Source organism: Mobula hypostoma, chromosome 22, assembly GCF_963921235.1.
Source record: "Mobula hypostoma chromosome 22, sMobHyp1.1, whole genome shotgun sequence".
Lineage (NCBI taxonomy): Eukaryota > Metazoa > Chordata > Chondrichthyes > Myliobatiformes > Myliobatidae > Mobula > Mobula hypostoma.
The window spans coordinates 46,675,041-46,699,987 of NC_086118.1; the positions used below are offsets into that span (position 1 = coordinate 46,675,041).

A 24,947-nucleotide genomic window follows, 5' to 3' on the forward strand; every position below is an offset into this window, starting at 1 on the left:
GACTAGAGTGTCTGTAATTTGAAAAATTATGTCTTTTAACTTGGAACTGCTTCACTGTCACAGGATGCCAAATGCCAAGAGTAGTGTGGATGAAGTGTCAAAGCAGAATTCTGTTCAGCAAGCTGTCAAGACCAGTAACGGCACAACTGTGCCAAAGAAACCTATACAGAATGGCTATTTGGGCTCTCCTCTGATGATAAAGGTTAGTTTATACGTGGATAATGTGGGTAATGTTGGAGTGGGGGGGGGGAGGGCATGGGAGTGAGGTGGTTAACGTAATGCCATTACAAGGCCAGCGACCGAGTTTCATTTCCTGCCACTGTCTGTAAAGTGTTTGTATGTTTTCCCCATGGCTGCATAGCTTCCCTCCCGGTGCTCAGGATTCCTCCCGCATACCAAAGGCTTGTGGGTTAGCAGGTTCATTGGTCACATGCATGCAATTGTATGGCGCAGGTTCTTTGGACCGGAAGGGCCTGATACCATGCTATATCTGTAATCTAAACTAAACATTATGTTCTAGTGTAGGAAGTAGTGAAGCCTACAACATTTCATTGTTCTGAATGGGAAATGGCATTGCATGAGAAGGCTCAGGAGAGATCCACAGACACACTGAAGCATATGTACTGTATATATGCAAGATGAAATTTGTAGAAAAAATCTTCACTATGTCTTGAGTTAAATGAAATTCAAATACATCACTGGTTGTTTCTCAATCCTTTGAGGAGAATTTTTCTTCCACACGTCTACAGTCTTTGTCAATACACGTATGACCACTTCTATACAGTATCAGGGGATAGTCGGGTGTCTTACTGATGGAGAACATATCAGAAGCAACAGAACAATCCCATAATCCTTTGATCCCTCGAGTTGAACAAATATGTTCAGGCATTGTATATCTGTCTGCAATGAGTGATACTAAATTCTGTTCTGCTAAAGGTATATTAATCACTAATGATTCTTAACTGGAAATTGACATGAGATGACCATAATTATTCAGAATTAAACAAGTTGATGCCTATGATCAATATTAAACATAGATGTTATCAAATGGTTCACATAATTAGGCTTTGAAGTAGTATCAAATTGTGAAACAAGTGATAGCCTTTCATGTAGAGTCTGGATCATTTAGCAATCAAAGTAGCTATGAAGATGATTAGGGTAAGCGTTAAAAGTTGGATTCATTTGACACAACTCTGATCCATCAAGGGCATTTAAGAGCCAGATATCAAAGGTTGTTTTTTCAAATCTTGAGAAAAGTCATACAATTGGCTTTTAAAATTAACCTCAAAAGATTTGAATTGTTCTCATCTCACAACTGAAGACCTCGACGGCTGCTGAATCCAAATTTAATTCTTCCTACATGGTCCAAGAGGTGATTGCTGTCTTAAAGCTAGAAAAGACTGGAAACACTCAGCAGCTCAGGCAGCATCTGTGGAATGAGAAACAGAGTTAACGTTTCAGGTCCATGTCCCTCCTTCAGAATGTAATGTTCCCAGAATTTTCAATTTTTATTTTAAATTTTCGGTATCAGCAATTTCCACGCCCCCCCCCCCAAGCTCAAGTTCAGTGTTACTCAACCGTGTGTGTGTGTGTATATATATGTATACAACCTAATGAAACAATGTTCCTCCAGTCCAAGGTGCACATTACAGTGCATCTAACTCGCGCATAACACATAAAGTAATAACACAAATAAATTAACAAGTATTCCAGAAGAACTTTGATTTTGTTTTGGATATGAACAGCTGAAATCACACTTCTGTCTTTTCTCCTTCTCACCAATGCTACTGCAGCTCACGTGGTTGCAGGTGGTTACTTACTAACATGGTATCTTTGTCCCTTTTCCTCATTTGAGTGGATTTAAATGATTTGCAGATTAACAGTTGCTCTCCTGTCTGAGATGACCAAGAAGGCTATAGACAGAAAACTGAAGTTGCCAAAATCTGCTTTGCTTTATCTGTTTTTTTTTAAAGGTAGTGCATCCGAATCTGGCAGGATTTTAGTTATTTTAAAATCAAGGTACAAATACTGTAGATTTGTTTTATTCCCCTTAATATTATGGCCTTTGAGTCATCTCATGTTTTAGTTCAGGAGAGTGAAAGTAAAATAATCAAAAAAATATCAAGCAAAATTCGGTCCATTCAGCCCCAAACAAAAAAAAAACTACAGATGCTGGAAATCCAAGCAACACACACAAAATGCTGGAGGAACTCAGCAGGCCAGGCAGCATCTATGGAAAGGAGTATAGTCAATGTTTTGAGCCAGGACTCTGCGGCAGGAGTCCATTCAGCCCAACTGTTTGTTTGTATTTAAGCTCCATCAACTTGTTTTTCCAAACCCAATTGATGTATCCTATTTTTATACTGTGTGTTTTTCTAGCTTGGTGTAAAATATATTTTCTTGCCTTAGATACAATAAAAGAGGGTCAATCAGTTCCACTTCAAGTAAAAGTTTATGAACTTGACACTAGTTTTCATTACTATTTTGCATTTAAAGTTCTTGACTTTGATTTTTCTCCCCCCCAAAATCTTTCACTACCCTACACTATGATCACCCCCCTACACTATGATCACCCCCCTCTCAGTCTTTTTTAGGAGAAAGATGCCAAAGCTCGATTCGATATCTTGATGGATATGACTTGAATTTCCAATAGCTTTTCATTGCATGAAGACCAAAACAGTCTACAGACCCCTAGTGTGGTCTAGTCAAGATTTTAGATAAAGTTAATGTCTTTTCTTTACTAGTCCCCTAGAAATGAGTCTCTTTTTAATTCTAAGCAACAGACACAAATTGCTGGGGGAACTCAGCAACTCGGTCAGCATCTGTAGAGAGGAGTAGACGACGCTTTTGGCCAAGACACTTCATCGGGATCCTGATGAAGGGTCTTGACTCGAAACGTCAGCAATGTACTTGATTTTCAGCATTTACAGAATCTCTTACATTTCTTTTTTAATCCTGACGAAGGGTCTCGGCCCGAAACGTCGACTGTACCTCTTCCAATAGATGCTGCCTGGCCTGCTGCGTTCACCGGCAACTTTTATGTGTTGCTTGAAATTCCAGCATCTGCAGATTTCCTCGTGTTTGCGTCTTTTTTTAATTCTGTTTTTTTCTGAGGTCTTTATTAATGTCTTGAAAATGATCTGTGTATTTGAATTACTCAGCTCCTTGGCTTCCCTACTCCATGTAGACTCTTATTGTCACGGGAATATGTGGCCTTGTTCATTTTGTTTTGTTCCCTACCAAACTAGACCAACCCATAATTGAAATTAATATGCCAAATAGGACCAATACTCTCCCAAGTTTATCAATGTTCCTTTGTAATTTGTCATAGTCTTTCATAATATTGACGGTACCCACTCTTTCAAAACTTTCTTTCATTTTCCACTGTATTTCTCATTCTCGTGTCCAAATCTTGTCTTTAAATAAGATATTTGTTTTGTTTGATGTAGAAACCAGAGTCTCAGCAAGCAAAACTCCAAGCATCTGGGAATGTTGGCGTGCCAGTGCCAAGAACCACTATTAGTCAGTCACCAAGGCTTCCAGGGAAACCAACAAATCCACAGACTTTTATAGATGAATCACTGAAGAAGATTAAGAAATCTTTACCTCAGCTGCAACCAAAATCTTCTCAGGGCCAGTCAGCTAATGGTTCAAGTAGCAGCAGACCACCTCTAGAAAGTACAAAGGTGTCTACACCAGAAAGCAAGGAATTGCCTTCATCTACCTCATCGAAGTCATTGGCATCCACTGGTGGAGCAGAGCAGAAAGGCAAGGAAGGCCCCCAGAACCAGCAAAAAGGGATTGGTAGCCCCAAATGTGTAGTGAATGGGAGCAATACTACAAAGAGTAATCAGCAGTACGAGCCAGAAGAGTCTGATTCTGAATCTCAGGCACATAGCTCTGGTAATGAGAGGACTGAGAGCAGCACTGAGGAACAGGGAGTGTCCAAGATAAAGCCCCAGTTACTTGCAGAAGAGCAATCCAGTACCATGTCGCCACCTCCAGCAAAGAGGCTCGCTCTGTCGGCCAAAAAGGTGGGTGTGTATTCTGGGATACGGGAGTCATTCTATAACTAAATGCTAATTGACCTTTGCTTTCTGCTGTTCAGACTGTTTTGTTGTCCCAGGGTGGAGAAATAAATTCACATTTAACTATGCTGGCTATGTGTATGTTTGCCTCTTCATCCATCTCCAAGATGTACTTCGTCTATTTACAAAATGTCAACAGTGCCATTCTACTGTGGTCTCTGTGGATAGAAGGTTTATTTTACCACAGTGGTATGAAAACACAAAAATATCTACTTTTAATCATTTACAGCTGATCTTAAATAAAAGATGATCCTGTATGTGGTGGCGATTCCAAATGGCTTGGGTCAGATCAGTATTACAGGCAACAACTTAACCTCTATCCTTTTGACCAAGGAATTTTAATAACACGTCTATTACTGCACTATGCCAACCCGATGATGGTTGTAAATTCTCTGCTTGATGAACCCTGCCGCCGCCTTCAATTTTTTTTTTTGCTGCCATTTTATTTTCAAACATATCCTCCATTTGATGCGAAGCAAAGTGTGAATTTATTTGGGTTGATTTGTTCATTTCTTCCTTCTCCCCCTCTCTGTTAAAAATACTGACTTTTGTTTAATCTCATTTGGTATACAATTAAATTCAAAATAAATTGTGAAGAATTCTGGGCTTGAACCCACAGCAGACAGTTGTTGGTTTGGATTGCTTCCTGATGTAATGCAGTGGAATAATACTTTCTGGGCAATGGAGAAGTATCTGAAACTTACCTAATTTTATTTTGTTGATGTTGAAATTGGTAACATTTTAAAGTGAATTACACTTAAAAGGCATGAATTTATCAGTTTATATTAAACTGGGGTGAGTATATAAAACAATTTCCATTCATCTATTACAGTAGTTGGCTGCAACACTTAAAAGGTTGGGTTTTATCACCACAAAGCAATTCGGGAAGGAAAAATTTTGACAAGATGAAGGAATCTTCAGAATTATTATTCAATCTTAATTATTTTATTCTAAACGGGATTGAGGTCATTTTCTCTTCAAAGTATGTGGGCCTGGTTGTTGTAAACCACAATTTTGAATTACTGAAAACTCTTGGAACAATTACTCCAACAGTCCAATTAGGTAACAAGTTCCAGCATTTTAACTCTGAGATGTTGAAGGATGGAAATATTTTACCAGGTCAATCAAATAGGCGATTTACGAAGTTGATACTTCCAGCTATTGCTGTTACAGTTCTGAAGAAGAGTCTTGGCCTAATAAGTTGATTATTTATTCATTTCCATAGATGCTGACTGACCTGCTGAGTTCCTCCAGCACTTTGCGTGCTTTGCTTTGGATTTCCAGCATCTGTAGACGTTCTCATGTTTATGATTTGTTGTCATTCAGGATGGAAATTTGGAGATGTAATTGAAACTTTTGGCTGAAGTGGGTCTTGTTGGTACCTTTTGCAGTGGTAATATTCTGTTGATGGAGGAAATGATGCATGCGCAAATCACTTTGTCCACATGGTATTTAGCTTCTTGCGTATTGTTGGAGTTGTGCTCATTGAGCCACGTGCATTGCATTGCACTGCTGCTTGCTGCTTCTTAGATGGTAGGTGGGTTTTATGGAGATTCTAGAGTCACTAGCTACACAGTGCCCAAACCCTGACCTGCTCTTGCACCTCAGTGTTTATGTGAGTAGGCCAATTAAGTTTCTGACCAGTGGCTGAGATATTAATGATGGAAGATTTTCCCTGTTAGTGTCAATGAATGTCAAAAGAGTCTGGCTGCTGTTTTGTTGAAGTCACTAACTGAAGGTTATGTGGCGCACTCATCACTGAGCAGCCTACTTCTGTCCCAGTTTGTTCCATGTAGCCATGGATTGCATTTCTTGAAACTCTTGAAGTTAGTTGGATGCTGACCTGAGGAAGACCTGTTGTGATATTCTGTTGACTTCAACACCCATAATCAACCTTGGTGCTGTGTGTGACGTTCCCAAAAGTTTTGTACATCCCGGATTTCCCACCAAATTTTACCAGGTCCTCTTTCCTGAGTTTTACTTAGTTGATTACTGGCTGAGCAGTTTCAGTTTATCCCAAGATTTGGGCTTCTGCTGCAGTTGGGTCTAGAGTGGAACAATCCTAACAGAAGCTAAACAAAGCATCAGATTAATGCTGACATAAACAACTGTAGATGCTAGAATCTGGAGCAACACACAAAATGCTGGAGAATCTTGGCAGTATCTGTGGAGGAAACGGACAGTGGATGTTTTGGGTTGAGGCCCTCCATCTGGACTGAAGGAGGGGAGATGGCCATCATGGATAGTGAACAAGGGTGGGAGTTCTGCACCTTTAACATTCCTCTCTACTCATCATTATCCTTGGCTGTCATCCTCATGCCAGAGAATGAACTCTAGTTCTTCTGCTCTAACCAGGGATCATGGTAATTTGTATGGCTGACCAAAATCGTGCACTGGTTCAATTGAGAGGTTTTTCTACTTCATGTTGCTTGCGGTCATGTTTTATGCAAACAGATTCAAGAATTTGGAGTAGTTAAAGCAAATACAAATTGTATTTATCTCAAGCAACCACACAAAATGCAGGAGGAACTCAAGAGGTCGGGCAGAATCTATGGAAATGAATAGATAGTCGATGTTGGGCCATGATCCTCCTTCAGGGTTGAAAGTTTCATTAACTAGTTTAAACAGTAATAAAATAGTCTCTCAGTAAGTTGGCAAGCATGATTCCATGAAGTGGACTCTGGGATTACAACTATTCGATGGGTTGCTTTTTCATTCCAGAACAGTTAGGTTGTGTGCACTGGTGATGGTTTGTGTGCTTTTTGCATGAGCTCGTATGTGAATAATTTCAAGACATGCACTCAGTGGCCATTTAATTAGGTACAGGACGTACCTCATAAAGCGGCCACTGAGTGCATTTCTGTATATTCATGGTCTTCTGCTGCTGTAGCCCATCCACTTAAACGTTCGACGTGTGGTGCATTCAGAGATGCTCTTCTGCACACCACTGTTGAAACACATAGTTATTTGAGTTACTGTCACCTTCCTGTCAGCTTGAACCAGTCTGGCTGTTCTCTGATCTCTCTTATTTACTAAATGACAATAAAAGAGGACTGCGTGTCCTCATAATCTAATTTACAAGTCATTTTTTGCCCTTAAAACCACCGCTCACTGGATGATTTTTTTTTGTATTTCACACCACTCTCTGTAAACTCTAGAGACTGTTGTGTGTGAAAATCCCAGGAGATCAGCAGTTTCTGAGATACTTCAACCACCCCGTCTGGCACCAACTATTATTCCACGGTCAAAGTCACATTTCTTCCCCCATTCTGAAGTTTGGTCTGAACAACAGTTGCAGCTCTGAACTAAGTCTACGTGTTTTTATGCATTAGGTAGTTGCCACATAATAAGCTGTTTAGATATTTGCATTAATGATCAGGTGTAACTAATAAAGTGGCCACTGGGTGTATGTTATAAAACACGTGACATTGGTATATTTTACGATTTTAAGATTTCTGATTTTATTTGTGTCCAGCATTAATGATCTAAATCTGCAAATCTATCTAAACTGATAAATGATAATTATTTGAACATTTTCTGTCTGTTGTTTTCCTACTTTGTTTCCCTAGCTGTCTAACCATGAAAACTTTCTGATTCTTCTTTGCCATACCCTCTTTTATGTTTTCTTCATTCATGGATACTTTTTAGACCACCAAGTTTTTATTTATGTCAATAACTGCAGGCCACCACCAGCTGGAAGGTGACAGAAAATGAGCCGCACTCCCCATCACTCTCATCAGTCCACAAAGCAAAATTAATGAATAAAGGCCACCCATTTCCTTCTGCAAACAAAACTAGGTAAGAGAAATACGCTGCTTATGAACTGAATCGTTCTTTCATGGTGAAATTGCACAAAATGAACAAAGCAGCTCAAAGAATTCAATAGACTTTGATAACTACTCCTTAATTGTCTGATTAATTCAGCTTAACCTCATTCATTTGTCATGTACCATGTTCTGAGATGTGGGCAATCAGTCTTTCAATGACCATAATTGTCTTAGCAAATTTTTCTACAGAAGTGGTTTGTCATTGCTGTCTTCTGGCCTGTACCTTTAAAAGACGAGTGACCCAAGCCATTATCAATACTCTTCAGAGATTGGCGATAATGTTCACATAACCAGGACTTGTGATATGCACCAGCTGCTCAAACGACCATCCACCACCTGCTCCCATGGCTTCATGTACACCTTGCCCAAGGGTGACCTGCAGGCTAGTGGAGAGAAAAGCACCTTGCACTTCTTTGAGAGAGACACATCTCCACCCCGCCACCCAACAGTTTAACCTTAAATGATAAAGTGTTCTAAGTATATTAATTTATTTATTGAGATACAGTGCATAATGGGGCTTTCTGGTCCTTTGAGATATGCCAACACAGCAACCCTCTTCCCCCATTGAACCCTAGCCTAATCATGGGACAGTTTACAATGACCAATTAACCTACTAACCAGTATGTCTTTGGACTGTGGGAAGAAACTGGAGCACATGGAGGGAGCCCATGTGATCACAGGGAGAAGGTACAACTCCTTACAGAGTAGGGGGCAGGAATTGAACCTGGGTCGCTGGTACTATAAAGTGTTGTGCTAACCACTACACTGCCATGTCACCCCAAGTTCTGAAACAGTTTTAATGCTATGGACCCCTACTGTTAATTGAGGGGTGCTGTAGACCCCAGGTTGGGAACTACTGGTCTAGAGACCTAATGCAATGCAGACTGGGCATTGAGCCCTCAAAGTTCTTCTGGGTTATTTTAATTTTCTTAGACTCTTTCACCACTCGGGGTACATGTTGCTACCTATATCAATGATCTGGATGATAATGTGGTAAAATTGAGTCAGCAAATTTACAGATAATATCAGGACTGGAGATGTAATGGCCAGCGAGGAAGGCTATCAAAGGTTGCAGTAGGATCTGGACCAACTGCAAAAACGGGCTAAAAATTGCAGATGGAATTTAATGTGGGCAAGTGTAAGGTGTCCTCCCAAAGTGCATTGTTTATAGTGTAGCGACACATCTTTGCCATTCGTTTAACATTGGAAAATATCTATTTAGGTCCTAAGCATTCCTATAGTTTCTAGTGAGTTAGCAAGTGAAGAGTTTCACGCAGGCAACTCCTGTGGAAAATCTGGACAAACTTTAGGAACACCAGGAATTAAAAGTCTATTTGTTTTTAGAGCTTTGAGGGCTATTGTGAAATATCATAATTTTGACTTCATCAAGAGTTTCTTTTACACACTGAAGTAATTGTGCATCGACGATTATGTTCAGTGAGTGTATGGATAAAATATACAGGTAGTTCTGCTAGATTGTACTTCAGATTGGCCTAATTAGTGATCTCAGAACCCACAAAATTCTTCTGGATGCTGAGAGACTGCCCAAGAGAAGAGACTCATTCAATTGACTACAGGGGTATTGGGTGTACCAGTATTGGGTTGAATGAGATTCATATGTACTGTTCCTTCTAAGCTGTGTGGCAGCGCAGTAACTGTAATGCTCCTCTGCACGTAGCCTTGCTGTCTCACAGCTGGAATTTTCTTTTATATAATGTCTTTTGAAGTGCCACACAGTTTTCTGGCCTTGTAAACAAAAAAAAAGTTCCTGCTCAGAGCAATGGTTGGTCTGTACAGCTGTTTAAAAAAAAATCAGAGGGAGCATTTTTCATATATATCCACTTGGAGGAGTTAAGAGGAATGAGGTGATCATACTGTTGAATGGTGGAGTTAGTGGTTAAGGCATTCAGTGTGATTCGTATTTCAGTACCATATTTGTGTTCTAGGAAATTAGTTATTAAAGAACTTTGCAAAATGCACTTTTTCTCTATTTTAGGACTTTCCCACCAACTCCAAAAATGCAGATTTCCCAACAAACAAGATTTTGTTCTTCATCTAAAATCTCTAAAAAGTCATGTAGTTCTAGTTACTCTGAGTCGCAGCTACAGTCATCAAAAGCCATGGAAGCAGCTGGGCTGCCCTGTTTTCCAGTGGATGGCAGTGCTACCTCATTGGAAAAGAATAGTGTTTCCAGTAAGAGTACTGGAAAAATGTGTAATTCTAAGACTGAATTGGCAAATGAGCCACACAGACTTAGCATCGCCAACTCCATGGATCCATACAACAGTAGTAAAAGGAAAAAGAAAAAACATAAATCCGCTTTGAAAAGGGATGCGATTTCTTTTGATTCTGAATCAACTGTCCAGACAAACTGTGATGAAGCTGCCAAGACTCACAGCAAACACAAAAGCAAGAAAAAGCGACATAGGGCAGAAGAGAATGGTGGTGCATGTGACCGACTGCAAGTAAGTTATTCTGTGGAGATGTATTAGTACGTGATTCATTTCAGCAGTATGAAAGGAACACGATGTGTAGTTTCTGTGTGTAAGTTTTATCATGAGACTGCATGTTTTCATTTAAGAAAAGCACGCTATTTTTCATGTAGACTTGGCACTTCAGAGCTGACCAAAACTACTATTTTAAGATGAGCCAGAGTAGTGAGAAAGTTATTGGTCAGTTTGACAGATATTGACTTTGTAATCTTTTGTTAAATATGCAGTCTCAGTTTATCTGTTCAAGAAGGCATGTTAGCTATGTCCTTGCTTCACTGCTCTAAACACAATACTGCACAGATTCTTAAAATAATTTAAATACCTTTTTGAATTTTGTATGCCACGTTTGAATACTGGATTGAATATTTTAATTGTCATCAAAATATCAAGATTCTAAGGTGTTAATAGATGCATGCAATAGTAAAGACTATGTCTTGTTCATAACATTTGTTTTCTGACCATTACGTTAAAGGTGTTTAAGCAATGTGCAGTTTAAAGTGATTGTATGAAATAATTACTAAAGTAGGCTAATGTATTGCAGAACGAGAAGAACGGTTCAGGAAGGCTCATCCAAATGAAAGTTAAGAAAAAAAAGAAGCGCAATAAACATATCGAAGTATCTGAAGAAAGCCATCTTGCCAAGACTGCGGTTGAAAAGTACGTGATTTATGATTGGTCAGGATATTTTTATACCTGTGATTTGATGGAGTGGTGTTTTCCGTTGATTTCCCCGAATTTTTCCAGTACCTGTGTTTGACTATTTTCATCCCCTGGAGTACTCTCAGCTGTCTAGCTTATAACCTCTGACATGAAGTGACTGCTTTTTATTGCCCCCAATGTTTAAATATGCACATGGAGTGGCAAAATCTGTTTTTGTATTCAGACGTTCCTCCTGGACCCTCACTGAAGGCAGATGAAGAAAATTGCAGAGACGATGGACGTCATATGAGCCTATTTTGGTTTTCACATTTAGTACTGTCGATCCTTAAACACTTTTGTTCTCACTTCAAATGTGTTGCTCACTTTCCTGTCACTTGGCAGCCAATGTCATTTTGGAACTTTGACACTTGTTGCATGTTTGGGTTGTTTTGCCATTTTATTTCACAGATCCCCTCCTACATTAGGAATATCCAGGGTTGATAATATTCCTTGGTGATCTAAATCCTGCTGACTAAAATGTGTATTTCAGAATTTGTATAGAGCTGCTACTTGCCATTATGGTAATTCTTTAACTGGAGACCATCCACTGGGTACTGTGTTTCTATCACTTTAAGAATAAGAGAGCTATACTCAGTGCATTAGTATACACTGAGTGTATGTCCATGATCTTCTGCAGCTGTAGCCCATCCACTTCAGGGTTTGACAGAAATTCTGTTCTGCCCACTACTGCTATAACGTGTGGTTATTTGAGTTACTGTCGCCTTCCTGTCAGCCTGAGGCAGTCTGGCCATTCTCCTCTCACCTCTCTCATTAACAAGGTATTTTTGCCCATAGAAATGGTGCTCACTGCATGTTTTTCTTTTGTGCCATTCTCTGTAAACTCAGAAGACTGTTGCGTTAGAAATTCCCAAGAAATCAGCAGTTTCTGAGATACTCAAACCATTCCATCTTACATCAATACAGGTAGTCCCTGGGTTACGAGCGAGATCCATTCCTAAGTCTGTCTTTAAGTCGGATTTGTACATAAGTTGGAACAGGTACATCCGATCTTATTTAGCATCAGTTAGTCAAACGTTTGTCTTAGTATATAGTATATATTTTACCTTTCTATGCATATAAAACACTTAAGAAACGTATGTATTTCAATAATTAAACCACTGCATTGCTTAGTAATAATTGTAGCTTTCATCAGGGCAGGGCCTTTCACATGCTCCATTATTCTCAATTTATCCTTTAAAATTGTCCCGATCATTGACCGACTGTAGCCTAACACTTTTCCAATGACTGGTGGTGTTTCATCTCTTTCCGATTGCTTTATTATTTCCACTTTATTTTCAATCATGATCGTTTTCCGTCAATAGAACAGAAACACCCGCACTGAGACAGGTTAAATGGGACAAGTGGGAGCGGTGCTGACTGGAAAAGGGGGGTCAGGGTGAATCTTGCTAAGAAAAATTTAAGCCAAATACAAAGTTACACACTCAACATAGTGTTAACAGCAACGTGATCCGACTTAAAATGGCAGACGACGTTTTCCTTCCTCGAGCCGACGAATTTTAATATAATCGACTTTATGGCAGGCCATTCGTAAATATGAGTTGTTCATAAGTCAGACATTCGTAACTCGGGGACTGCCTGTAGTCATTTCACAGTCAAAGTCACTTGGATCACATTTCTTCCCCATTTGGATGTTCTGAACATCTTGACCATGTCTGGATGCTTTTATGCATTGAGTTACTGTGTATTATTCTATGGCTTACAAGATTTGGACAAGTCACTTCTCTACTTCTAAATCATACAGGGTGGATCAAAGGTATATGGAATTTTACATGGTGCAATTCAAATCTCCTATCAAAAAGCAATGAATAACAGTATATCCTGTCCAAAAATCCAAGGGCAGTGGGTTCAACCCATCATCCAAGCTGGAAAATTGCAGACATAACACAGATGTAAAATCAATTATTTGCAATAATTTGGTTAAAGCCTCATCACAATGCACTGCAGAGGGACCCTGAGACGTCTGATTTGCAGAAACTCTTGCTTTTAATGACAGTGAAACTTGCTGGGGTAGAAATTTCTCCTTGGTGCTTGTGCTGAATCTGCTCGTTGTTGTGTCACTTACTCTTTTCCTGAAATTCTATTATGTTAACTTAAAATTTTTGGAACAAAGTTTTCCAAGTGATATTTGAAGGAGGTCTGCTATCATGTCATGTTCTCATCAGAAGCAGCCAAGATCCAGTTTCTACCCCACTGGGTGTTTACAAGGCGTTTTCCTGTAAATGTGTTATTCTGTAAGTCTTTAAAAGATAAAACAGATTGTTTAATTTTTAAAAAACTTATTGTTAATCTATTTATTATAGTTATTCAATGCAGGATGAACTACAGGCTGAAGAGGAACTGGAAATACCTGAAGAATTTGAACTGAGAAAGAAAAACCGTGAAGCGAAAGATGGCAAAAAAAGTGAGAAAAAACGCAGGAAACGAAAGAGAAGCATGAGTTTAGATGAATATTCAGAACCTCCAACAGAGCAGCCAGCGAAAAGAAAAACTGGAAGTCAACAAGGTAGGTTATTTTATTGCATTTTTAGATCATTAAAAATTCGCAATGCCAGCTTCTTGTTCAGCTTCTTGTCACATGCACAAGTACTTACTTGCTGCAGTGTCGCGAGCACATAGCATCAGATAACAGCATTCACAAGAAAAAAGACGTAAGTTAAACTATTTTTACAAGAAAGAATACAGTTCGTACAAAATAAAAGTCCATTAATGCAAAGTAACCAAAGTGATCAGTGTTGCTAAACTCATAGTGATTAGAGTTCTGCCAGTGGTTCAAAAAACAAATGATTTAAGGAAGTTGGGTTTCCATGAATCAAATTATGTGGTAATTCAGGCTTTTGTACCGCCTGAAAAAGGGAAGATTTAAACTGAAAATTATTGCCAGCCATATTGGGATTATAAGTGGTATTTTCTACACTGCTGACTCTTGTGTGTTAGTTTTCCTTGTAGAATATTTGCAATGAAAACTACCTGTTACAACAGGTTCAGCCATTTTCTTTGAAATAATTAAGAAAGGAACATGAAATCTAACCCTTGCACCGAGTTCTACAAAGGTGTTACGTCAGCATGCGTTCCCTGCCTTAACCCTTCTGTTGTGGGAACCACTTGTATGCATGTAAACTACATTTGTTTAAAAAATAACTGCATTGTCCTTTCTGGCTAATTTTTCAGCCCAGATTTTTTCAGTATTATACATAGAAATTTATCCTCACCTTGGCTGATCCTTTAATCAAGGAGGTTCTATCATGAGGTTTTATCACTAATACTAAACTCTGCAGTCAGGGGAAATGGGCCTTAAACATCAACACAGCCCGGGCCTCATAGCTCACTTTTCATTCTACTGAGTTCCATTGTGTATAGGCTATGTCTTAAGCCTTTCCTTGTAGGACAACTCTGATGCCAGACATCAGTCCTTCACTGATCTGCATTTTGATGTCTCCAGCAATAGTTAACATCTTGATCGAGTTCCTTACAAGAAACTCAAGCTCTCTGGGGTAGTCCCATCTTGAATGCCCTGTATCTTAGGTGCAGATTTCCAAGTAGACTGTCTTGATGAAACATGTCTACACTGTCTGTACGGGTTGCACTTGAATCCGAAGGGGACCAATATCCTGGCAGGGAGGTTTGCTAAGGCTATTGGGGGGAGATTAAACGAGAATTGCTGGGAGTGGGGGGGTGAGAACCAAACTGAAAAGATGGAGGAAGGGGCTGTTGGCTCAAAAATAGAGAAAGCTTGAAGACAGTGCAAGAGGGAGGATAGGCAGGTGATAGAAAAGGGATGCGCTCAGACTGATGGTTTAAGATGTCTATTTTAATGCAGGAAGCATCATGAACAAAGCGGATGAGCTTAGAGCGTGGATCAGTACTTGGAGCTATGGTGTTGTGGCCATTACAGAGACTTGGATGGTTCAGGGGCAGGAATGGAGTGCCAGGCTATAGATGTTTCGGAATGGACAGGGAGGGAGGCAAAATAGGTGGGGGCAAGGCACTACTGATCAGAGATAGTGTCACGGCTGCAGAAAAGGAGGAAGTTGTGGAAGACTTATCTTCTGAGTCTTTGTGGGTGGAAGTTAGAAACAGGAAGGAGTCAATAACTCTACTGGGTGTTTTTTATAGACCACCCAGTAGTAACAGGGACATCAAGGAGCAGATAAGGAGACAGATTCTGGAAAGGTGCAATAATAACAGAGTTGTCGTCGTGGGAGATTTTAATTTCCCAGATACTGATCAGCATCTCCCTAGAGCAAGGGGTTTAGATGGGGTGGAGTTTGTTAGGTGTGTTCAGGAAGGTTTCCTGACACAATATGTAGATAAGCCTACAAGAGGAGAGGCTGTACTTGATCTGGTATTGGGAAATGAACCTGGTCAGGTGTCAGGTCTCTCAGTAGGAGAGCATTTTGGAGATGGTGATCACAATTCTATCTCCTTTACCATAGCATTGGAGAGGGATAGGGACAGACAAGTTAGGAAAGCGTTTAATTGGAGTAAGGGGAAATATGAAGCTATCAGGCAGGAACTTGGAAGCATAAATTGGGAACAGATGTTCTCAGGGAAATGTACAGCAGAAATGCGGCAAATGTTCAGGGGATATTTGCGTGGTGTTCTGCATAGGTACGTTCCAATGAGACGGAAAGGGTGGTAGGGTACAGGAACCGTAGTGTACAAAGGCTGTTGAAAATCTAGTCAAGAAGGGAAAAAAAAACTTACAAAATGTTCAAAAAACTAGAAGACAGAGATCTACAAGGTTATAAAGCTAGCAGAAAGGAGCTTAAGAATGAAATTGGGAGAGACAGAAGGGGCCATGAGAAGGCCTGGGCAAGCAGGATTAAGGAAAACCCCAAGGCATTCTACAAATATGTGAAGAGCAAGAGAATAAGATGCGAGAGAATAGGACCAATCAAGTGTGACGATGGAAAAGTGTGTATGGAGCTGGAGGAGCTAGCAGAGGTAGTTAAGGAATACCGATTGTAAGGGTGACTTGCAGCAGATTGAAAAGCTTGAGCATATACACATTAGGAAAGAGGATGTGCTGGAGCTTTTGGAAAGCATCAGATTGGGTAAGTCTCCGGGACCAGGTGAGATGTACCCTGGGCTACAATGGGAGGTGAGGGAGGAGATTGCTGAGCCTCTGGTGATGATATTTGCATCATCAATGGGGATGGGAGAGGTTCCGGAGGATTGGAGGGTTGCAGATGTTTAAGAAAGGGAGTAGAGTTAGCCCAGGAAATTATAGACCAGTGAGTCTCTCTTCAGTGACTGGTAAGCTGATGGAAAAAATCCTGAGAGGCAGGATTTATGAACATTTGGAGAGGCATAATATGATTAGGAATAGTCAGCATGGCTTTGTCAAAGGCAGGTCGTGCCTTACGAGCCTGATTGAATTTTTTGAGGATGTGACTAAACACATTGATGAAGGTCGTGCAGTAGATGTAGTGTATATGGATTTCAGCAAGGCATTTGATAAGGTACCCCATGCAAGGCTTTTTGAGAAAGTAAAGAGGCACGGGATCCAAGGGGACCTTGCTTTGTGGATCCAGAATTGGCTTGCCCACAGAGGGCAAAGAGTGGTTGTAGTCCGGTCATATTCTGCATGGAGGTTGGTGACCAGTGGTGTGCTTCAGGGATCTGTTCTGGGACCCCTTCTCTTCTGTGATTTTTATAAATGACCTGGATGAGGAAGTGGAGGGATGGGTTAGTAAACTTGCTGATGACACAAAGTTTGGAGGTGTTGTGAATAGTGTAGAGGGCTGTCAGAGGTTACAGCGGACAGTGATAGGATGCAAAACTGGGCTGAGAATTGGCAGATGGTGTTCAACCCTGATAAGTGTGAGGTGGTTCAGTTTGGTAGGTCAAATATGATGGCAGAATATAGTATTAATGGTAAGATTCTTGGCAGTGTGGAGGATCAGAGGGATCTTGGGATCCAAGTCCATAGTATACTCAAAGCTGCTGCGCAGGTTGACTGTGTGGTTAATAGGCATACGGTGCATTGGCCTTCATCAACCATGGGATTGAGTTTAAGAGCCGAGAGGTAATGTTAGACCTATATTGGACCCTGGTCAGATCCCACTTGGAGTACTGTGCTTAGTTCTGGTCTCGGAAGGATGTGGAAACTATAGAAAGGGTGCAGAGGAGGTTTACAATGATGTTGCCTGGATTGGGGAGCATGCCTTATGAGAATAGGTTGAGTGAACTTGGCCTTTTCTCCTTGGAGCAGTGGAGGATAAGAGGTGACCTGATAGAGGAGTGTAAGATGATGAGAGGCATTGATCGCGTGGATAGTCAGAGGCTTTTTCCCAGGGCTGAAATGGCTAACATGAGAGGGCACAGTTTACTTGGAAGTAGATACAGAGGAGGTGTCAGGGGTAAGTTTTTTACGCAGAAAGTGGTGAGTGCGTGGAATGGGCTGCCGGCGACAGTGGTGGAGGCGGATATGATAGAGTCTTTTAAGAGACTCCTGGATAGGTGCACGGAGCTTAGAAAAATAGAGGGCTATGGGTAACCCTAGGTAATTTCTAAAGTAAGTACATGTTCAGCGCAGTATTGTGGGCTGAAGGGCCTGTATTCTGCTGTAGGTTTTCTGGTTTTTTTCCTATCCATTGCAAATAGACCTTTGTGGATTTTGGATCTTATTAACTGAATCTCCTACCATTCTCAACACCTTTGATCGAGTTAAGAAGGGATATTTCTTTGTCCATGAGTGTCTTGGTATGACATTGCTGTAGGTCAGTTGTTCTCGCAGGCTTTTGTACTTGTATAGTGCAAGTTCAAATTTATTGTCATGGTCATACATTCTTGCAGTATTATTGCCATGAAAATGATCATTTTGCAGAGCAGTGCAGAATATGGCAAATAGAAATTTCATTAACTTAAATTAGCATTAATTATACATAACTTGCACAGAACAAATAAAAGTAAACATAACCAACATTAGTGCAAATGGAGGGATATACAGTGTGAGTTAGAATTGGTTTTAAAGTCAGTTCAAGAACCTTATGGCAGTGTGGGAGTGTAGATGGGTTGGTGGGTGGTCTTTCTATCCCAACTAAAGTCGGAAATTCAATATCTGTAAGAATAGTTTTTGCTGCTTTGTTTCCTTCCTGATCACTATCTTGTTTAAAAGAAAATTTTTACATTAGTACATTTTCATTATTGGGTCTTGTTTATTATTGGGTTGGGTGTTGTGGATTTTGACTACGCAAACACGAGGAAATCTGCAGATGCTGGAATTTCAAGCAACATACATAAAAGTTGCTGGTGAATACAGCAGGCCAGGTAGCATCTCTAGGAAGAGGTACAGTCGACGTTTCGGGCCGAGACCCTTCGTCAGTTAGTCCTGACGAAGGGTCTCGGCCCGAAACGTCGACTGTACCTCTTCCTAGAGATGCTGCCTGGCCTGCTGCATTCACCAGCAACTTTTATGCGTGTTGCGTGGATTTTGACTGGTGAGTTTGCATATGTCACAGGCATCATTTGTGGGCAGTCGTACAGCAGAGCTGCGACCTTTCTTTGTCACTAACCTAAATGGCAGAGCTATAATTCTGAGACTAATTGTTTCTGTCAAAATCTTACTATATTAAATTGGCATTAGAACTTGCCTGGTCATGGACTCATGCAAATCAACTGTCTGGCTGCAGGCATAAGGCAGATGATCTTACAATAGGAACCAAGTAATTGGTCATTTGATTTTCAGTAATGTGCTACTGTGTTTCAGCTCCAGTTATCTTATGGGACAGTCAGATCATGGGTGGCTTTAGATGCTCTCAGAATTATTCTGGTGAGGTCAAAGCTGCAGAGCCCATTTCAAGCCTGGCCAAGGATGAGAAGAAGGGATCCACTGTAATTGAAGAGCTCTTGAAACATTCAAACAACAAGGCTTATGGAACTGAAGGTAGAGAAATAGCATAAAGTACATTTAAATTTATTACGTTTACCATCTTCTCTCATGATACTATTATCAATAATGGAATATGTTCAGGTCTCCATAAAAACACAAAATGTGAATTATAATTCAGTGGATCTTGTCTCTTGTTGAGGGATCTTTATCCCAGCCATGACCCAGGGATTGTTTTTTTTTTGTATTTTGCCTTTTGCTACTAATCGCATGGTAACATGCCATTTAGTGTAACACTTTATAGCACCAGCGATCTAGGTTCAATTCCTGCCACTGTCTGTAAGGAGTTTGTGCATTCTCCCCGTGACTGTGTGGGTTTCCTCTGAGTGCTTCAGTTTCCTACCACGTTCCAAAGACACATGGATTCGGAGGTTAATTGGTTACATTGGTGTAATTAGGTGGTGCGGGCTCAGTGGGCCTGTTACCTTGTTCTATCTTAATGTCCATCCAACCACTCTCAGTTGTTTGATTTTTTTCATATACTTTGAGGTCTTCTCATAACTTAAACCATGCAAAAATAATGGTCACTATCTTCCTGCAAACTAATATACTTACCCAAACTAACAGAGCAGAGGCTTGAGGCCAGTTTTGTTTCCCTTCTGATGACATGACTAAGCTGAATTACAAATTATCTTAAATGTATTTCCTATTTCCAGGGATGAGCGGTTGCTCCTCATGTTGGAGTACATTTGTATCTCTCTGAGAAACTTAGCAAAAGTTGGCTTTATTCACAGGCTCTGATTTATTTATTTATTTTGTAGACTCAAACAGCTTTGATTAGCCAGGTTAGTATCACTTTGTTTTGTGACGTTCAAAGCTAGCCCTTTCAAAAACACTACAGGCTAAGAATTTTTCCAGGTTGCATCTGTGAACTTCATGCAAAAGTTGAATTATTTATTTTCCATTCAGGCAGTTGAATGGCAAGTCAGGAACTGTATATTTACTTTTGACACAATTAAGAGAGACAGGATTTAATTATTTGGCACTGACATTGTATTGATCAATATTTTTAAGTATAATTAAACTGAATCATGATCATTCTATCCATCATTTTGTTCTGGTAGTGCTGACTTGGGGAGGGGCAACATCAGCAATCAGTGAGGATGCCATCGATTACGTAAAAAATGCAAAAGAAGAGCGTGTCATTGATGAATGGGATGAAGAATTTGATCGGGGAAAGGTAAGAGGCTGTTCATCCTTGAAGCCTTTAGTTAAATAAAATCGTGTATGTACACTCAGTGGCCACTTTATTAAGTGCGGGAGTGGAACCTATTGTGGTCTTCTGCTGCTGTGACCCATTCACTTCAAGTTTGACGTGTTGTGCGCACCATGGCTATTTGTGTTACTTTCGCTGCCTTCTCAGCTTGACAGTCTCACCATTCTCCTCTGACCTCTCTCACATCAAAAAGGCGTTTTCACCTGCAGAACTGCCACTCACTGGATTTTTAAATTTTTTTTTTTCTTTTTTCACCATTCTCTGTAAACTCTAGAGACTGTTTTGCAATCCCAGAAGACCGGCAGTTTTTGAGATGCTCGAACCACCCCGTCTGGCATCAACAATTATTCCATAGTCAAAGTCACTTGGATCACATTTTTGATGTTCGGTCTGAATAACAACTGAGCCTTTTGGCCAGGCATGCTTTTATGCTGCCTCATGGGTTGCTGATTAGATAGATGCATTAAATAGCAGGTGTACAGGTGTACCTCATAAAGTGGCGAATGGGTGTAAATACAATGTGAGTAAATCAGAAAGGGCCCTAACTGCACCTTGTGTCTGCTCTACCTTCCATAAGATTAAGGGTGATATTTACCCTAATCTTTCCCACCTGATACCAACTCTCATGGTTACTGATAGGTCCAGAAACATTTCAATTTGGAGCTTTCATACCCTTCATGATAGAGGAGTCGCAATATTTCGAGTGACGACACCAGCCCTGTGAAGCTGCCTCTTAGCTGCGATTATTGCCTTTAATTCTAGACCTTCCAGCAAAGGGAAACTTGTCTCTTACCATCCACACTTTCAGAATCTTGCATGTTACAATGAGATCTTCAGAGAGCTGTCAGCTCATAGTATCCAGTCTCCCCTCAAAGCATAGCTTTACTGATGTTCCCCTTTCACTGGGAGCTGCAACATCTTGGAGAATTAAAGCAAGTGTTGCCCAGAATTTTTGTCAATGCTGCTTATCGAACTCAGAGTGGCTTTATATCTCGTGTCGGAGAGGTGGTTGGAACTGTTCTAAACCGCGTTGCCCGTCCTAGAAGAATCCAGAGCTACTTAAAAGATTCATGCTCCAAGCAGAACCTGCTGACAGATTACAGAAAATCAGAAACCTGGCCAATCACATTAGTTGTGTGATATACCATTGTTTTATTTGCCGATTATTCAGGGGTAGCATACTTTGATTGAAGTCAGCAGATGGTATCTCTGAAATTGCATTATGTAATCCTGATGTACAAATGGTAGTGTAGCAGTTCGTGCAATACAATTACAGCTCGGGGCATCAGTTCAGAGTACAATCTGAAAAGAGTTTGTGCTTCCTCCCCGTGGATGTGGGTTTCCTTCAGGTGCTCCAGTTTCCTCCCACAGTCCAAAGATGTACCAGTTAGTAGATTAATTGATCCTTGTAAATTGTCCCAAGATTAGGCTAGGGCTAAATTGGGGGTTGCTGGCAGCTGTGCAGCTTGAAGGGCTGTATTTCTAAATAAATATTGAATAAGTTCTGTGGCTTCTAACTAACAGAAATCAAGCAGCAATATTTCAAAGATGACACTTTTGACTATAATTAATACAAGTCAAGAATCGCACAGGTAGATCATTAGCCTTATCATAAACACGAGGTTCAGCAGATGCTGAAAGTCCAGAGTAACCCACGCAAAATGCTGGAGGAGCTCAGCAAGTCAGGCAGCATCCATGGAAAGGACAGTCAATGTTTTGGGTCAATACTCTTCATCAAGACTGATGCAGGTTCATTGGCCTTGTGCTGGAATTGCAAGAGTTTCTGATTGGTGAAGATGGGGTTAGACTTTATTATTTGCTTGCTACTTCATAGCAAGCCTAAACTCATCCACTTGATGTGTGATTTAGGTCCTGTAGTATACAATTGCTGCCAATAAACATACTGTCAGGCGGTAAAAGTTGTAATAGAAATCTGCATTTTTGTGTTCTCAGGTCAAAAAGATGAAGAAATATAAGAGAGAAAGAAGGAGAAGCTTTAATGTTTTCCAGAGAATGCAAAACAGAAGGAATTTTTGGTCGACCACTCACTATCGAAAGTTTTCCAGGTTTTGAAGTAAGTATCATAGCCTAGCAATGAAAATACAAAATTACAGCCCTTCAGTCCACAATGTTATGCCAACCTTTTAACCTACTCAAAAGATCAGTGTAACCCTTTACACAGCTCCCCATTTTTCTATGATCCATGTCAGTTTCTTAATTGTCCATAATGTATCTACCTGTACCACCACTCCTGGCAGGACGTTCCACACACTCATCACTCGCTGAGTAAATAACTTGCCTCTAACATTCTTCTCTCTTCTCTTCCCCTCCCCCCATACTTTCCTCCAATCATCTTAAAATTATGTTCTTTTGTCTTAACCTTTTCCACCCTCTCTGGGTATCCAATCTAATAATGCTTCTTATCATCTTATACACCTCTATCAAGTCACCTCTCATTCTGCTTTGACTGTGACATTGGAGCAGAATTGGGCCATTTGGCCCGTGGAGACTGCTCTGCCATTCCATCATGGGTGATTTATTATTCCTCTCAATCCCATTCTGCGGTCTTCTCCCCGTAACCTTTGTTGCCTTGTCAAAGATCTTCTGAGAATCGAACCAAACAACATCCGCTGACTCTCCTTTATCTATCTTGCTTGTTATTACCTCAAAGAATCCCAAGAGATTTGTTCGGCAAGATTTCCCCTTAACAAACCAGGCTGACTTTGCTGTACTTTATCATGTGCCTTCAAGTACCCCGAAACCTCATCCTTAGTAATGGACTCAAACATCTTCTGAACCACTGAAATCAGGCTAATTGGCATATAATTTTCTTTCTTCTGCCTCCCTCTCTTCTGAAAGAGTGGAGTGAAATTTCCAATTCTCCAGTCCTCTGGAACCATGCCAGAATCTAGTGATTCTTGAAAGATCATTACTAATGCCTTCACAATCCCTTCAGCTACCTCTTTCAGAACTCTGGCGTGTAGTCCACCTGGTCCAGTTGACTTGTCAACCTTCAGACCTTTCAGTTTCCTGAGTACCTTCTCCTTAGTAATAGCACAACACTCATTTCTGTCCCAACACTCTCGGATTTCAGGCATACTGCTAGTATCTTGCACAGTGAAGACTGATGCAAAATCTTAGTAAATTCGTCTGCCTCTTCCTCATCCCCATTGCTGCTTCTCCTGCGTCATTGTCCAGCAGTCCAGTATTCACTCTTGCCTCTCTTTTACTCTTTATATATCTGGGAAAAAAACTTATGGGATCCTCTTGTATTATTAGCTAGCTTACCTTAATATTTCATCTTTTCACTCCTGATCATTTTTTTAGTTGCCATCTGTTTGTTTTTAAAAGCTTCCCAATTTAACCTCATAATTTTATTATGTGCTCTCGCTTTTGCTTTTATGCTGTCTTTGACTTTATTTGTCAGCCATGGTTGCCTCATTCTCCCTTTACAATACTACAGGTCCACAATCCCTTATTCGAAATCCTTGGGGCCAGTTGCATTTTGGAATTCATAACTTTTTGGATTTCAGACCACCCCCGCCGGGCTACCAAAAAACACGAATGCTGAAGTTCCCTTATTTAACCTGACTCAGTGTGGTGGACTTTAGGACCCGGCGGCACACCAAACCTACGCACATCCTCCCATATACTTTAAATCATCTCTAGATTACCTATAATATCTAATACAATGTAAATGCTATGTAAGTAGTTGTTATACTGTATTGTTTAGGGAATAATGACAAGAAGAAAAATTATTTCCGACAAAAACATTCAATAAAACATAAAAATATACAGCTTCAAACGAACCAAATCAAACACATGGTAAATGACTTATTGGAATAAATGTAGAACGTCACTGTCACTGTCACTATAAAACTTCAGTAACTTGTCTTTCTGTTTAGTTAAATCATATGCAGTGGTAGTTCCAACACTATTTTCTTCAGTAAGACGCCGCACAGACACACCACGATCAAGCTTCTGCAATAACTCCGCTTTCTGCATTATTGATAATGAAATAGATGCTTCCTTCTCTTTTTCTCATTGTTACCCATAGAGGTATCTGCAGCTCTTTTTGACATTTTCACAGTGAAATTAAACACAAAGTCAACAGTGAACAGCAAATGCATGTGTAACCAATACAAGCGCTGAGCCACAACTGAGGTCTGGCGGCCTCTGCTAGTGCTGCCACGTCACACCTGAGTGATGTCAGCTGTTTGCGAAAAAAACTTTGGTTTTTGGAGCTTTTTGGATTTCAGAATTTTGGATAAAGGAATGTGCACCTGTACTTCATCTTTGGGATGTATCTATCTTGCACCTTCCAAATTGCACCCACCGCCCCCAGAAAGTCCAGCCATTGCTGTTCTGTTCTCATCCCTGATAGTGTTCCCTTTCAATCAACTTTGGTCAGCTTCTCTCTCATACTTCTGTAATTCCTTTTACTCCATTGTAATACTGATACGTCTGACTTTATCTTCTCACTCTCAAATTCCAGTGTGATTAATGATCACCGACTCCTAAAGGTTCCTTTACCTTAAGCTCACCAATCAAATCTTTGTTCCAAATAGAAAAGCTCCAGCTTGCTTCAACCTATTCTCATAAGGCATTTCCTTTACAGCTGGGAGTAGCAAGCTCATAATATTTTGTATAAAGATTCTTCCTTACTGCTTGAGTATTTATATCAGTCTTAGTAATCATCCAGATTTGAAGTGT

The 24,947-nt window shown here is 40.3% G+C and overlaps 1 protein-coding gene across 4 annotated transcripts in view; it reads left to right on the forward strand.

Moving 5' to 3' along the window:
- The window catches only part of usp36 (ubiquitin specific peptidase 36), an 87,081-nt gene that overhangs the window by 55,693 nt on the left and 6,441 nt on the right, over window positions 1-24,947 (forward strand). For all 4 annotated transcript variants that reach the window (XM_063074551.1, XM_063074553.1, XM_063074554.1 and 1 more), the window contains 9 exons: window positions 64-202; window positions 3,450-4,034; window positions 7,771-7,886; window positions 9,912-10,380; window positions 10,949-11,064; window positions 13,428-13,630; window positions 18,839-19,015; window positions 20,083-20,198; window positions 22,188-22,308. In XM_063074551.1, coding sequence (XP_062930621.1) covers window positions 64-202; window positions 3,450-4,034; window positions 7,771-7,886; window positions 9,912-10,380; window positions 10,949-11,064; window positions 13,428-13,630; window positions 18,839-19,015; window positions 20,083-20,198; window positions 22,188-22,307 — 2,041 coding nt within the window. In that variant the 3' untranslated portion in view covers window position 22,308. The remainder of the gene's footprint in view (window positions 1-63; window positions 203-3,449; window positions 4,035-7,770; window positions 7,887-9,911; window positions 10,381-10,948; window positions 11,065-13,427; window positions 13,631-18,838; window positions 19,016-20,082; window positions 20,199-22,187; window positions 22,309-24,947) is intronic.